General features: G+C 44.8%; 1 protein-coding gene across 4 annotated transcripts in view; it reads left to right on the top strand.

Moving 5' to 3' along the window:
* Slc20a2 (solute carrier family 20 member 2) overlaps positions 1 to 14948 on the top strand; it is a 91919-nt gene that overhangs the window by 52637 nt on the left and 24334 nt on the right. For 3 of the 4 annotated variants that reach the window (XM_085680702.2, XM_048456325.3, XM_085680703.2), the window contains exons 2-4: positions 7451 to 8004; positions 11928 to 12068; positions 13648 to 13733. In XM_085680702.2, the coding sequence (XP_085536828.1) occupies positions 7716 to 8004; positions 11928 to 12068; positions 13648 to 13733 (516 nt within the window). In that variant the 5' untranslated portion in view covers positions 7451 to 7715. The remainder of the gene's footprint in view (positions 1 to 7450; positions 8005 to 11927; positions 12069 to 13647; positions 13734 to 14948) is intronic. The other variant, XM_085680704.2, reaches the window with a different exon arrangement.

The following is a 14948-nucleotide window of genomic DNA, read 5'->3' as shown; positions in this document are numbered from 1 at the left end:
AGAAGTGGCAAGATGTCAGCAAACTGTCCGTCCCGCCCTCTCCAGATCTCCACCTCCGGTGCCAGGTGCCGTCTTTCATCTGCACCCTCGGGCTGTTCATATTCTTGGCTCCTGCCGAGGAAACATTCCATCTTCCTGTTTCTGCTGTTTCCTTTTGCCTGTGTTCCCTGTGCCCCGAGTCTGGTCTTGCATTTGACTTGATTATCCTGCCCTTTATTCTTTCTCCTCTCTGCCATCCATTCTTGCTTTCTTCCTTAGTTCTGCTTCTATCAAAATTCCTCTTCAGGCTCCTGTGTTCCCCTGACTGCTTTGCATGTTTGTAAATATGCTGTTTTAACAATGTTTGGGGTGGGGGAGGAGATGGAGTTTGTAAAACATAGCAGTACAGATGTGAGAATCTAAGCTCAGACCCCAGCACTCATATGAAAAATTGGGCAGGGAAGCGTACAGCTGTAACCCACTCTCTGGATGGGCATGGAGGTTGAGAAAAAGGATCCCATGGGTTTGCTAGCCAACCATTAGTCCAGCTCCAGGTTCAGCGAGTGACCCTGCCTCGGAAAACAAACTAATGATAGAGGGGCTGGAGAGGTGGCTCTGTGGTTAAAACATGGGCTACTCTTCCAGAGGACCTGGGTTAGATTCCCAGCACCACATAGTAGCTCACAACCCTCTGTAACTCCAGTCCCAGTGTATCCAACGCCCTCTTCTGGTCTCCCTGGGTACCCGGAGCACAAAAAATGGTGCACAGACAAAACACTCATACACATAAAATAAATAATTTTAATAAAGATTTTTTTAATATTGCAGAAAGCCATTAAAGAAGACACCTCATGTCAACCTCTGACCTCCACAGGCACACATACAGACTTGTGTGCACACCATATGCACACACACACACACACACACAACACATGCATACAACACCCCAAAACTATCTCAGAACTGTCCAGTGACTTCCATTCTTAGTTTCACAATTATATGGTTACATTTTAAGGGCATTTTGGTTTGATTTGGTTTTGACTTTTTAAATATTTATTTTAGATTTATTTATTGTATGTGTGTGTGTATCTTGCCTTCATGTATATGTGTGTGTGTGTGTGTGTGTGTGTGTGTGTGTGTGTCATGTATGTGCCCGGTGCCCATGAAAGTCACAAAATGTCCTCAGATCCCCTGAAACTGGAGTTGTGGATGGTTGTAAGCCACCATGTGGGTGCTGGGAACTGAAGCTCACAAGTGCACAAGTCTCCTGACCACCGCACCTGCCCTCCAGCCCCAGGGTTTGACTTTCCAAGACAGGTTGTCTATGTAGCCTGCATAAATCTTGAACCTTAGTAAGTAGCCCGAGATGCTCTCAAATTCATTATCCTCCTTCCTTCGCCTCCCAAGTGCTAGGTTCCACGTGCCACCTTTCCTGCCTGTTGTTGTCAAGGATTCTAAAGTGTGATGTGGATGCTGGCATGTGCCGTGCGAGAGTGATGTGACTAGTAACTCCTCAGGACAAGGTCTGCGTCTGAAATGCTAAAAAGACACACTTTCTGCTGCTGTGCCGTTCTCTGAAGAGTAAGATGCCAAACATGAATGTTTCATTTTATCTCATTTACTAGGAAAAGCTAGTAATTTTTGTGTTTGGGGAATCTGAGTCACCATTTGTGGAGAGTCATTAGACAATGCATCACATCATTGAAGAGGTAGGAACCTCTCTTCATCTACAGTGTCAAAACACAAGATTCAGTTTCAGCTTTCGGCAAAAGTAGGTAGCTCTTATATTTTTAGGGAGTGGATGTGTTGTTTTGGGGGCTTTATTGAAAGGAAATTGGGAGATCAGTTGAGGGTCCTCTACAGGGAAACCTTTCTTTGAAAGAAAGCTTTAACTGAGTGAAACCCATAACCTTTCATGTAGAAGTGGTCAGCGACCATAGTTAACTTGATGGAATGTAGGGGATAGAGGGCCGGTCCTTTAGAACGTCACATACCACATGGGGCTGCACAGCTGTGACGCCAAGTCTGAGTGTCACAAGCCCAAGGTCCCCTTGGCTACATCGTGAGCTTGAGGCCACTTAGGAGACAGAAGACCAAAACTCAAAAAAGAACTGTTTAAAAATAATGTTTATCTATATCTATGCATGTATTAAAAGAAAATAAAAGTTGGATGGGTGGTGATGGCGCATGCCTCTCATCCCCCAGTACTCAGGAGGCAGAGGCAGGCAGATCTCTGTGAGTTCGGAGCCAGTCTTGTCTATAGAGTGAGTTCCAGACCAACCAGAACTGCACAGAGAAACCCTGTCTCAAAAACCCAAATAATAATGAAATTAAAGCTAGATAGGGTGGCTCACTCCTTAATCCTAACATTCAAGACCAGTCTGGTCTACATAGTGAATTCCAGGTCATCCAGGGCTATATAGTTGAGATCCTGTCTTAAAAATAAAATTGTGTGTGTGTGTGTGTGTGTGTGTGTGTGTGTGTGTGTGTGTAAAACCTCTTGTAGTATTCCATGGCAGGGACCTTCTTACCCAAACTTCGTCTTCCATAAATGTGCTTGGGGCCACAATTCCTTCACATTCCTGGTTTAAAATAGCTGTGAGTCTGTCCAAAAACAGCCTGAGAATGTTTGTCTTCACTTACATACATGCAGGCAAAACACTCATACATATAAAAAAATCATTTTTAAAAAGATATCACTTTCTCCATCTTCTTTTTATAAACTCCACTGTCTGTTCTTTTTTATAAATTACCTTTACTTCATATCTAAGCCTCCCCGTTCCAATATTAAATAAATATCTAGTTGTATCTTTTCTTAGTCTCTTTAGAGTTCAGTTTTTACTTTTAAAACTCATTTGTTTTGATGTCAGCTAAGGAATATAGCTCTTCTTTTTAAAGGATTTATTCTGTGTGTATGACATTTATGCAGTACCCTCGAAGGCCAAAAAAGGCATCAGGTCCTCGGGCCTGGAGTTACAATTGTGAGGCAAATGTGGATGTTAAGGGTTGAACCTGAGTTTTCCGGGAGAGCAAACAGTGCTCTCGGTTGCTGAGCCGCCATCCAGCCCCTGAGTCTAGCTTTTCCCCCTTCCAGATAGCCAGTGCTGAGTTCTCTCCGCATCATTTATTGGATAAGTCGGTGTTTACTGATCTTCAAAATTCTGCTTTCATGCCATCAATTCCCTCTTATGTAATACCTCATCAGATCTCTACTGCTCTGACTTGGACATCTGTAATTCTTAGAAAGTTATTATGTGGCTGTCTGCATGACATCATCTGGCTTTTCAGGGTCTCAGTTAAAGAAGCCTTACCATCTCCTGTGCTCCCGACTGTGGGGTTATTTCTTTTAAGGTTTGTTTTTAATTATGTGTGTATATATCTGCATGTAGGTTTGTGTGCTTGAGTGTAGTACCTGAGGGGTCCAGAAGAGGGCGTGGGATCCTCCAGGGCTGGTGCTACAGGCAGTCAGTCTTGAGCCTCCTGACAAGTGTGCAGGGAACCCTACTGTGTACTCTGCAAATGCAATGTAGACTCTTAACCACTGAGCAATCTTTCCAGTCCGTTGTGTGTTTATTTTTACATTTCGTTTTGTTTCACCTGCACTTAATAAAAATAAATAATGGGAAAGGGGAAAATCCAAAGTGTTTTGTTTGTCCTTATAAATACAAAGTACTTTGAAAATGAAAGAGATTGTTTAGATTGCAAAAGAGTGGCGATTCCTTCTCCTCAGCCCACTTACCAGCCATGAGTACAATGGTTAGGGCATGAACACGAAGGTGAAGTCATGGTAAAGTCTTGACAGTGGTGGGCATAAGAAACCTCAGTAGAAAAGGGAATCTCTGGGCTGAAATTGGTGTCAAAGGTAACATAAAAAATGACTAATTTCTCACCCAAACAAAGCAAAGGACAGCCATTTGGCATGTCCACAGCTATTGTCTCCAGTGTTCTGGTGATTTATTTCTGTGTGCAGCATATCCAAGAAAGCCTGTCACCAACCCCTACTGTCACTGGAGAGGAACAACCCAACAAGGAAGAAGAGAAAGCCACCTGGTTGTTTTTCATTCCAGCCCCTCTTAGCCCACGACTGTGAATGAAGCTGCCTCTTTCCCTTTATCTGCCCGTGTTCTAATCCAGCATCCTTACTGTCGGCTTCAGCACACAGTAGCATAGAGTTTTCTGCCCACATTGATACTTGTCTCCCGAGCAGGTTGTCCTCCCCACCACGGCCAGGATGGTCTTTTAAAAAGTCCTGTGTTTGGACTGGCAAGATGACTCAGCAGCAAGTAAAGTTACTTGTCCCCAAGCCTGGTGACCTATGTGTGATCCCTGGGATCCACAAAGTAGAGACTCCGACTGGTTGTCCTCTGACTCCCTCCTAACCTTCCCTGGCATGTGCAGTTATGCATCACAGATAAATAAATATGTAAACATATATGTGCATATGTGTATATATATATGTAAACATATATGTGTATATGTGTATATATGTAAACATACATGTGCATATGTATATATAAACATATATGTGTATATGTGTGTATATATGTAAACATACATGTGCATATGTGTGTATATATATGTACACACACCCCCCGTTCTGATCATACCAATGCCTTTTGATTCAAACCCTTCCCTGACACTTCACGTGGTGGCTAGTCTTTAAAGTGGCCCAGCTCAGGTGTCATCGTGTTTTCCCTCATCCTTGCCTGCCCCCAACCTGCTGTCCTTCCCACCCTGAGGATTGACTGGAATAAATGCCTCCCACGGTCGCAGAGGTCATTTTCCCTGCCGGGATCGCATAAGCCCTTCCCTGCCCTCAGACGAGGACATACTCCATTCTCTCATGCGGTACTAGTCAGCAGCCGCGCGGAATCAGTTCTTATGTCGTTTTTGATTGGAGTCTGTTTCCTCCACTGTGCTGACAACCCCAGCTGTGCAGTAGCCACCCATTTCTCTCATTCTGCGTTGCTAAGGAAGGAGATACCCTGCAAAGACTCACTGGGTGACTACTCTGGTTTATAGCCTACCCAAGGTAGAAAGCAAGATTTTGTTTTGGTTTTTTTTTAAAGTATTTTAAGAGAAAGAGTAGTAGTCCCGGTTGTGTGTGTGTGTGTGTGTGTGTGTTTGTATTGCAGGTTCCCACCGAAGTCAGAGGAGGGCATTAGACAGCCTGAAGCTAGAGTTGCAGGTGGCTCACAGCCACCTAGTGTAGGTGCTAGGAACAGAACTCAGGTCCTCTGGTAGAGCAACAAGTGCCCTTAACCACGAGCCATAAATCCAGTGCCCCCCCCAAATCTATTTTGATTTTCATATACATATTAATACTAACCATATTCATAAGCTCTCCTTCAGTAGAGTGTTATCTTCTGCCTTGAAAGCAGTCTTCCATTTGTCTCACATAGAACCCACATGGAATAACCATCTTAAACTATGTAGCATGTGTCAGTATGTATTTTGCTTAATTTTATAACTATTGCATTTTATATATACTGCTCAATATGTTTGTAGGCTTATTTATTGTAAGTTATTTTTTTATTTGAGAAGCGTGTAACCACAAAATACATTTTGGAAAGGAAAGTTCATAGATTATACTGATAATACCAGTTAGTGTGTGTTACCTTTTAACCTCCCCCTGCCTCAGTGCTAGGGAGTTAACCCTGCTCTCATTTGTTCTAAGCAAGAATGCTACCAATGAGCTACATTCTCAGGCCTCTTTTTGGTCTTTTTATGTTAACTTTTTATACTGCCATAATCAAACTGTATACAAAGAAATTTGTATTCTCTTTTCTCCCACCCATGCCTAACTATTGATTGACCAAAGCACATGCCGCATGTGAGATGAGCTTTCTTCATTCTGCTCAATGCAGTAAGCACTTAGGAAAGAACACACTATTTGGCTCCACTGTTTGTGCCTCTCACCACACAGCACAAAAGCAAATCTGGTTCCTTGACAGTATTTTAACAGAACAACGCTCCCAGCTCCCAAGTGTGTTCCTTGTAGTGTCTCCTTTCCCAGGAGGGCAGAGCAAAGCTCGTCTCTCCCCTTCCTCACTGTTTTCTCTGTTCGTTCAATAGCCTGATTATTTTCTACATCCTGGAGTTGCTGCAATGCATGAAGGTCTCTGTCTTCTAGTGGGAGAGTACGGGCCACACCTCCTAAAGGATGAATGAACAATGAAGGGGGGAATGAATGAGTGAGTGAATGAATGAATGGGGTGATAAATTGGATTTTTAGGAGCAAGAGGGATGAGTGAGGTGGTAGAGGAAGGGGTGCTCTTCTGCAGGATCAGGACAGCATCCTGAGTGTCACAATGGAGCAGATTCCTAAATGGAGTAGGGGGGAGCCGTGGGGCTTTCGGGGAGAGGGTTTCCTGGTGGGATGGGGTGGAGTCATCAGGCACTGTGTTAGTTATGTTCCAGTTTGCTGTGAAAAACAACGTGATTGCTTTTAATTGGGCTTATTAGAGAGTTAGAGTCCATGGCGGTGGCACAAAGACATGGCAGCAGGAAGTCTCCGATAACGGAGAATTCACAGCTTGGTCCAAAAATAGAAGACAGTAAAACAAGCCTGGAATTGTGCCAGTCTTTCGAAACCTTAAAGGCCACCCTAGTGGCACACTTCCTCCAACAAGGCCATGCTTTATTGTCCTTCCCAAACAGTTCCACCAACAAGAGACCAAGTACTCAGATGTGAACACATAGGGGCCATTCTCATGCAAACCGCCACAGAGACCAAAGCCCTGGGGTTATTAGACTGAGCTTTGTGAGTTCAAGCAGTGAAGAGCTGGGGTGAGGGGTGACTGGGACCACAGTGGTCTGGGGTGGGTGGTGACCTTGCTTGCCCAGTGAGGTCTCTGGTCCTCCCTGAGAAAGATGAGAGACAGTGGCTAGTGACCAGCTTGCCCCTGGCTGCTGCATCCTCTATTTTCTGTGCCCCTCCTCCGAGGCTCAGTAGTTTTTCCTTGGTCACCCCCAGGAGGAGTAACTTGTTCCGGAGTTTGAAGACACATCTTTCCCACACATGAATGTAAATGGGCTTCTCTCTGTACTGCCACTCAGTGAGATTATACAACCTGTGTTCCAAGGAGCCAGGCACATTCCAGACATTTTAGAAAATGATATAACTTTGATGTATTCTTTATCTGTTACTCATTTGAGGAAATTGTTCTCTGAAAACTGTTCTCTGAAAACAGTGACCAGATATATTTTTCAAAGTGCATACAACACTTCATCTAAAATGGCATCCTGTCGATCTGTGGGTATTAAACAATCTAGAAGCCAGCTTTGTATTTTATCTTTTATTTCTGGTTGGTTTGGAGGGAAGACTAATTATAATCTTCCTTGAATTACTTTGTGGTCAGGTCTGTCACATGCTAAAGACAGATCCCATTAGCAGGCTTTAAACACTTCTGAAAGAATTAACTGTTACAGGTACTCAATAGTGATTGATTTCTTTGTTCTCCTTCTATAGGAAGAAAGATCACAGCTTTCCCAGGCTGGGAGAAAAAATATGGAATGTGCTGTACCACTGACTGAACACAACCTAATGAACTGTACTGACTGTAGTTCCAAAACCAGCAGCTAACAGTTTCTTCAGACTTCAGCATTGTCCAGCACTTTCCAGACCAGACTCGCTGTTTGCAAGAACTCTTGGCCTCCCTAAGTTAGCAACCTCAGACTTTGTTTATTTAAAATATTTCTGCACAAGAAAAGTCCCCCAGAGCCCATTCTCCAAAATGGCCATGGATGGGTATCTGTGGATGGTCATTTTGGGTTTTATTATTGCTTTCATCCTGGCCTTTTCAGTTGGTGCCAATGACGTTGCCAACTCCTTCGGAACCGCAGTGGGCTCTGGCGTGGTAACCCTGAGACAGGCATGCATTCTGGCTTCGATATTTGAAACCACTGGCTCTGTGCTCCTGGGAGCGAAAGTAGGGGAGACTATCCGGAAGGGCATCATCGACGTGAACCTCTACAATGACACCGTGGAGACCCTCATGGCTGGGGAAGTGAGTGCAATGGTTGGTGAGTAGCTCTGCCCTCGGCTCCCTCTGTCCCACTGACATTCCCATGAGAGAGAGGGGTCTACGTTTTAACTGTGGTGAAGCTGGTTTAATGGTTTGTGTTTACGATACAATTTTCATTGCTTGTGCTTTATGATTTTAACAAGCAAGCATCCATGTTCTCAAACTTTTAGCCATTTGAAAATACACTTGAGCCTCAGGATACCACGTGTAGAATATTGCTTTGTTGTCCTAGGGATATCTTAAACTTTCTAAAGAACATATATTTATATACATATATACATATAAAATCAGTGAGTATGTTTTAAATTTTATCTGTAACCAACCTTGAAAGTTGATTTATATTTTTATGATTTTTTTCATTGTGTATGATGGAATGTTTCAAAAATGTAGCTATAAAAAAATATTTATGAGTTTGAGTGTGCTTCTGGGCTAAGACTGCTTGCCCAGCATGCATGAGGCACGGAGAACAACCCTCAGTACTATGGTAGTATTCTTGGAGACAGTATGCTACGGCAGGATCTGCCCTTAGCATACTCAAGGCCCTGGCCATCTCCGGTACCAAGAAAAGAAAAAGATTGATTAATTTAACTTTTGTTGTTTCAAATTACAATTTAACCTGTAGTTTCCTAATAGCCATTAGTAAAATTGACATTTTTTTAGGACATTAAGGCAGTGTTTCTCAACCTGTGGGTCGCGACCCTCTGAAGGTCATATGTGGATTGCCTAAGACTATTAAAAAAAAAAACCAGATATTTGCATTATGATTTTATAACTGTAGCAAAAATTAGTTATGAGGTAACAGTGAAAATAATTTTATGGTTGGGGGGCTCACCACAACATGAGGAACTGTATTAAAGGGTCGCAGTGTTTGGAGGGTTGAGAACCACTGCATTAAGGTGTCGTGAGAAAGGGCTATTGAAACTGTGGGAGGAACAGAGAAACACTGACAGGTTCAGTCCTAGGTAGAGCCCCCCTCCCACAGAACCTTCTCCGGGTGAGTCTCAGCGCCTAGGCGATGCCATGTGCGCCTGCGCACTGAGAACTCCCTATGGCGGCCTTGGAGGAGCTGAGCAGTCTGTCCCCGCTCCTGGTTTCGTAAGCGGCGCGACTTGTCCACTTTCTACTTTTCCCACCCGCGGCCTTTGGCTCCTTATTCAAAGAGTAAAGGATTTTTTTTTTAAACCTCAACTAGAATTTGGGTTTACCAAGGCAATTTGAGGGTTTGTCTGAATAACACGATTGTTTTGGTTTCTCTCTTCTCTGGGTTTGTTCAGGGGTGGTGGTTGCTTCTGCTGTTTCCTTTCTGGTTTGTGGTTAGATGAACTGGAGAGCTCCTTGGGTTGGGAATTTGTATGACCTGATTTTAAAGACTGAATTCCTCGCGAGCCGGAGCCGTCCCGAACGTTAACACGACAAGGTCGCCCTGCGAAGGTAGCACATGCCTTTAATCCCAGCACTTGGGAGGCAGAGACAGGTGGATCTCTGTGAGCTCGAGGCCAGCCTGGTCTACAAGAGCTAGTTCCAGGACAGGCACCAAAGCAACACAGAGAAACCCTGTCTTGAAAACAAACAAACAAACAAATAAACAAAAAACCAAAAAAAAAAAACCCAACCAAACAAAAACCACGACAAGGTTTCTGTTACTGACCAAGTCTGCTGAGAACCCCAAATCCTCGTTGTCTGCGCTCCTCCTCAGCTTTTCCCTTCTTCCTCTCCTGCTCTGTCTTCATTCTCCTCAATCCACGGCACCCTGTTCTGTTCTGACTGGTCCCCAGGCCTAGGGCCTCTGTGCTGCCTAAAAGCCTGGTGTCAGAGGTAAGTGGGTTGAGTAGAAGATCCTGTCAATGTCACCTAAACTTCTCGAACAAGCTCTTTTGAGGCCCCTTGCTTAGCCCTGTAGACAATCAACCCACTTCATATAAAGTCAGCAATGCTTCCAAAAACCTGAGAATTCAAATCTGGCCATCCGCTTGTGGAGATCCCACACGCTGACAGGACAAACCGTTTCTCAAGCCACCTCAAGAAGTGCACGAAACCGTCAGGCCTCCCCACCCTTCACTTCCTGTTCTCACTCAGCACCCTACCCTTCCTCATGCGTACCCCTCACCCTCATGTGACCCTGAACCTTTGTTTGCCTTCTATTTAATCTTCCAGACACCATGTGCTATCTCAAAGGAGTCTGTCTCCCATTTTCCCTGTGTTTCTCTTGATAGCTTTGTTCCATAGCCCATCCGTTTCCCTCTTTGTAGAATGTCATTATCTTACAAGTATCTTTCTTCAGTTTTCGTCTTGATGTCCATATGACTCTGTATCCCTTCAGCAATTCCTAGGGGTTGGGTGGCTCCTGTCCACTGGCTGCCCCATGCCCCCATGCCTCATCAGCTGTGCCTCACCCTGTCTTCCCATGATCCCACCTCTCACTGTCACCTCTCGGGAAGGAAAATTCAGTCTGCGTGCGACAGGGTGAGCTCAGACCGTCCTCCGACAGGACCAGGTTAACTGTATAAGAATATTACAAAACCATAAAGTTTATACTTTTACGTTATAGTTCTGAGCGAGGAAACATGATCCTGACTCGGGTCTTAAGTGTAAGGCAAACCAGTTGCTGCTGATCCAGGTCACAGAGGTGGGGCCTAGGGAACTGTCCAGAGAAAGGCGGGTGCTACCCTGGAGACGTGACCTTATGGTAGCACATGGCTAATTCTTTCTTCACTCAACACACACTTCAGAGATGTATATGGCGCCACCCCAGCCTCCACTCAAAAGGTCAGCATGCCTGGCCTTCGCTGGAGCAGCTGTCCACTTTGCCTCACACTCTAGGACCTATGTGGCCTTATGCGAACCTTCACCACTCAGCTCTCTTTGAAGGAAAGGCCAGGGGGCTGCTTAAGGACATGGCTCCTGCCAGGCAACCTGATTTTCCCTGTTAACAGTGGGGTTAGTGTAGTCCACTTTATCAGCCTAGCCTTTGTTGTTCATTCTGTTTGCCCTTCTTAGCAACGGCTGCTGAAAGGGATGTCTCCCAGCTGACACTCCCAGTGTTCCCTGCCGTGTAGGACCTGCTTATGAAAATGGCTTCTGTGACCTACAACGTAGAACTCAGAGCTTCCAGTAATATTGCAAACAAGATCTGAGAGCAATGCCCAACTTCAGGTTATACCCAGTTCCAGGTTAGCTATCTCAGTGTTTTGTTTTTTTTTTTCACATGTGTGGCAAAAGTCAAAGGGCCATACAACATGTTACTCTCTTACATGGACTAATATGGCTTGTTAGTTTGTTTTTAGCTTATCTCATTATGGACTACAAAACAGAACAAAACTTCCTCCCAATGTACTGCCTTTTAAAAATTTTTTCGTGTGTAATGTTTTAGTTGCTTGCTCCTTGTAACCAGACTTTTCCAGCAGAATGACTCACCAGTGATGGCTGGTAATCACTCTGAGTGATTTTCGTCAGGAGATTGGTGTTTTGTAAGAAAACAATCCATAGAAAATTAAACTCAGGGTGTCTTAGTTAGGGTTTCTATTGCTTTGAAGAGACACCATGACCATGGCAACTCTTATAAAGGAAAGCATTGGGCCTTGCTTTCAATTGAGAGGGTCAGTCCATTATCATCATGGCAGGGGCATGGCAGTGTGCAGGCAGACATGGTGCTGGAAGGGTAAACTGAGAGCCCCACATCTTACACAGGCAACAGGAAGTGGACTCGGACACTGGGCATGAGACCTTAAAACCCGCCCCCACAGTGACAAACTTCCTCCAACAAGACCACACCTCCTAATAATGCCAGTCCCTGAGATTGTGGGGACCAATTGCATTTAAACTACCATGCTGGGATGTGATGTTATAGATGCCCTCACCCTGCCAGGCATCTAAGACATTGTATTGAGTATCTGGGGTTCTAACTCGTCTTTCCATCTATAGGTTCAGCTGTTTGGCAGTTGATTGCATCCTTCCTGAGACTTCCAATCTCAGGAACTCACTGCATAGTCGGCTCAACCATAGGGTTCTCCCTTGTGGCAATCGGTACCAAAGGAGTGCAGTGGATGGAGCTTGTCAAGATTGGTAATTGGCATCTTTTTTTACCTTTGGCAAGTAAAGTTTGCCTTCTCTAGAGTAAGTTTTATTAAAAGTTACTTTTGCAATACTTTCCCCTCAATATTAAGGGTTAGAAGGCCAGTATTGTATAGGCAGGTAATGCATTTTCTTTACAATTTCCGTGAATGGGGCGAGTTCACGGTTACATGTCAGTTTTAGAATGTTACAGCATCATCTAACTTTTGAAATCAATAGTTTTTAATTTATTTTGTTTTATATGCATTGGTGTTTTTGCCCTGGGTGTTGGGCTCCCTGGAACTGGAATTACAGGCCGTTGTGAGCTGCCATGCGGGTGCTGGGAACTGAACCCGGGTCCTCTGCAAGAACAACCAGTGATCTTAATCACTTTTATCCATCTCTCCTGCCCCCTGAAAGCAGTATCTTGTTTGTCCTTGCCAAGCAGAAGAAACATGCATTTCACTGAAATCAGCAGAGTCTGAGAAAGACTAGAGCTAGGCCCAAGTGAGGCAAAGCCTTAAATCCAAGAGTCAATGTTTAAGGTTGTGGGGAAGCCCAGAGTAAAGCCACTTTTATTGACTTCCCTGAGTCACACGCTGCTCAGGTCTGCCCCCTGGAGGAAGCACTGTGGTGTTCCTCCCCCACAGTGGTCCATCTACACTAGACAGTCCCTGACAATCCTCTCAAGCCTCAGTCCGAGTGGACGGTGCCATCGCTGTCCTGCAGGGAGTTCATTCTTTCCTAGAACCGTCCTATCCTTAGGAGCTATATAGCTCATAATGATCCCTGGCCTGCCAATCGGGGTCTCGGGCCCCCATTAAAATCACCTTATGTTCCCAAGCTTCTGAAATAACTGCCCTCAACCCTAGCGCATTAGAACTACCTGACGGAGCAATTAAGAAGGATCCACACTCCGATCTTACTCTGCACCACCATAAGTCTGGGGGCGGAGCCAGTGTTTGGAAACTCCCAGGTGGTTTCTGGGTGTAGCCAGAACTAGAAGCACCCGGCAGAGGCTAACACCAGATTTGTAGTTATCAGATGTGAGGAAGGAAAACACCAGGCTGGATGTGGTCAAAGGAAATAGAAGGTGACCCACCTTATATGTAACCGTTGGGACAACAGACTCCACATGTACTGATAAAAGCAAGTACAAGGCTTAGAACAGCGGTTCTCAGCCTTCCTATGCTGCGACCGTTAATACAGTTTCTCAGGTTGTGGCGACCCCCAGCCATAAACTTGTTTCGTTGCTGCTTCACAACCGTAATTTTGCTACTGTTATGAATCGTAATGTAAACATCCAATATGCAAACTATCTGCCATTCCAAGGGGTCGCGCCCCACAGATTGAGAACCCCTGACTTAGAGGGAGGCTAGAGCTCGGGAACCTCAGAAATTGACCAGCATAACCAGCCGTGTGTGGGTGTTTGGGCCCAAGAACTGCGTGAGGGAGGGCTTGTTGGGCTCTGACGCTGGCAGGCAGTGCTGCTAATACGTGTTCATATGGGCAATGTATCGCTTCCTGTGGCAGTGTTTAGATATTCCTGTGTGTGGTCTTATCATTCACTGGATTCTTTCTCCTCACTCAGTGGCTTCCTGGTTTATATCACCGCTTCTTTCCGGCTTCATGTCTGGTGTGCTCTTCGTGCTCATCCGGATGTTCATCCTAACCAAGGTGGGTGAGGCTGCTGTCTTCATTTGATGCTTGGCTAAATTCTAGAATGCAGTTTGGTGCTGCTCAATAGAAACTAGAAACGGTAGGTTGGTGGGAGAATTGGTTCTCCATTGCCAGGTTGCCCTGGAGTTTGAGCGAGAGGGTGTCCGTGGGTAATCAGAAGCCTCAGCGAGGGGGCCATGCCTTGCCAGAGTTAGCACACAAGTGCTTCCTGGGTCTATTAATTTAGTTCGTTAACCGACACTTCCAGAAATCGGGTTCAGATCTCAAAAATGTAAGGCGATTATTTCCTGGTTGTTAAACAGAATATAATAAAAGTGTTGAGATTTTTAAATTGGATCATTAATTAAAAACAGTTAAATAATCCATCTCCTTACCCCATATAAAATTGCTGCCCTTTTCAGGGTGACTCTAGCCGTGATGGACACTGATGGACACCATGGCCAAGGCAGCGTGGGGAGGAAGGATTTGTTACACTTCCTCTTCCAGGTCACAGCCTGTCACTGAGAAATCATGACAGGAACTCAAGCAGGGCAGGAACCTGAAAGCAGGAGCTGATGCAGAAGCCGTGGAGGGGTGCTTCACTGGCTTCCTCCTCCATGTGACTTGTTCAGCCTGCTTTCTTACAGAACCCAGGACCGCCTCCTCAGGGTTAGCCCCACCCACAATGGGCGTGCCCTCCCACAACCACAGATTTAGAAGGTGCCCTCCAGGTCCACCTTCAGCCAGATCTTATGGAGGCAATTCTCTAGTGAGGTCCCTCCTCTCAGATGACTCCAGCTTGTGTCAGGTTGATGTATAACTACCCAGCACAGGTGTTTTTCAATTTTCTTAAATGTAGAAACACTGGCTTAACTTAAGAGTATATAAAAAAAATGAAACACAGAGATTTGTTTTGTCAAAACGTAACAAAAAATCCAAAAGATTGAAGTTAGAATTCCCTGGGCCTGGTGACCTTTAATCCCAGGACTTGGAAAGGCAGAGGCAGGTGTGTCTTTGAGGTCAAGGCCAGCCTGATCTACATAGTGAGTTCCAGGCCAGCCAAGGATACATGGTGAGGTCTGTCTCAAAATGAATAAATAAAATGGAATTTTAAAATAGTAGAATTTATTGAGCTCAGTATTCTAGCAAAAAAAATAAAAAGATCATCGTTTCTTATTTGATTATCAAAGGGCTTCTGCGATGTCTCTTTTATAACTGTATTTTTATTCTTTA

This window comes from Myodes glareolus, chromosome 23, assembly GCF_982192425.1.
Source record: "Myodes glareolus chromosome 23, mMyoGla1.1, whole genome shotgun sequence".
Taxonomy (NCBI): Eukaryota; Metazoa; Chordata; class Mammalia; order Rodentia; family Cricetidae; genus Myodes; species Myodes glareolus.
The sequence above is the reverse complement of the archived record's forward strand: the minus strand, read 5'-3'. Positions and strand labels throughout refer to the sequence as shown.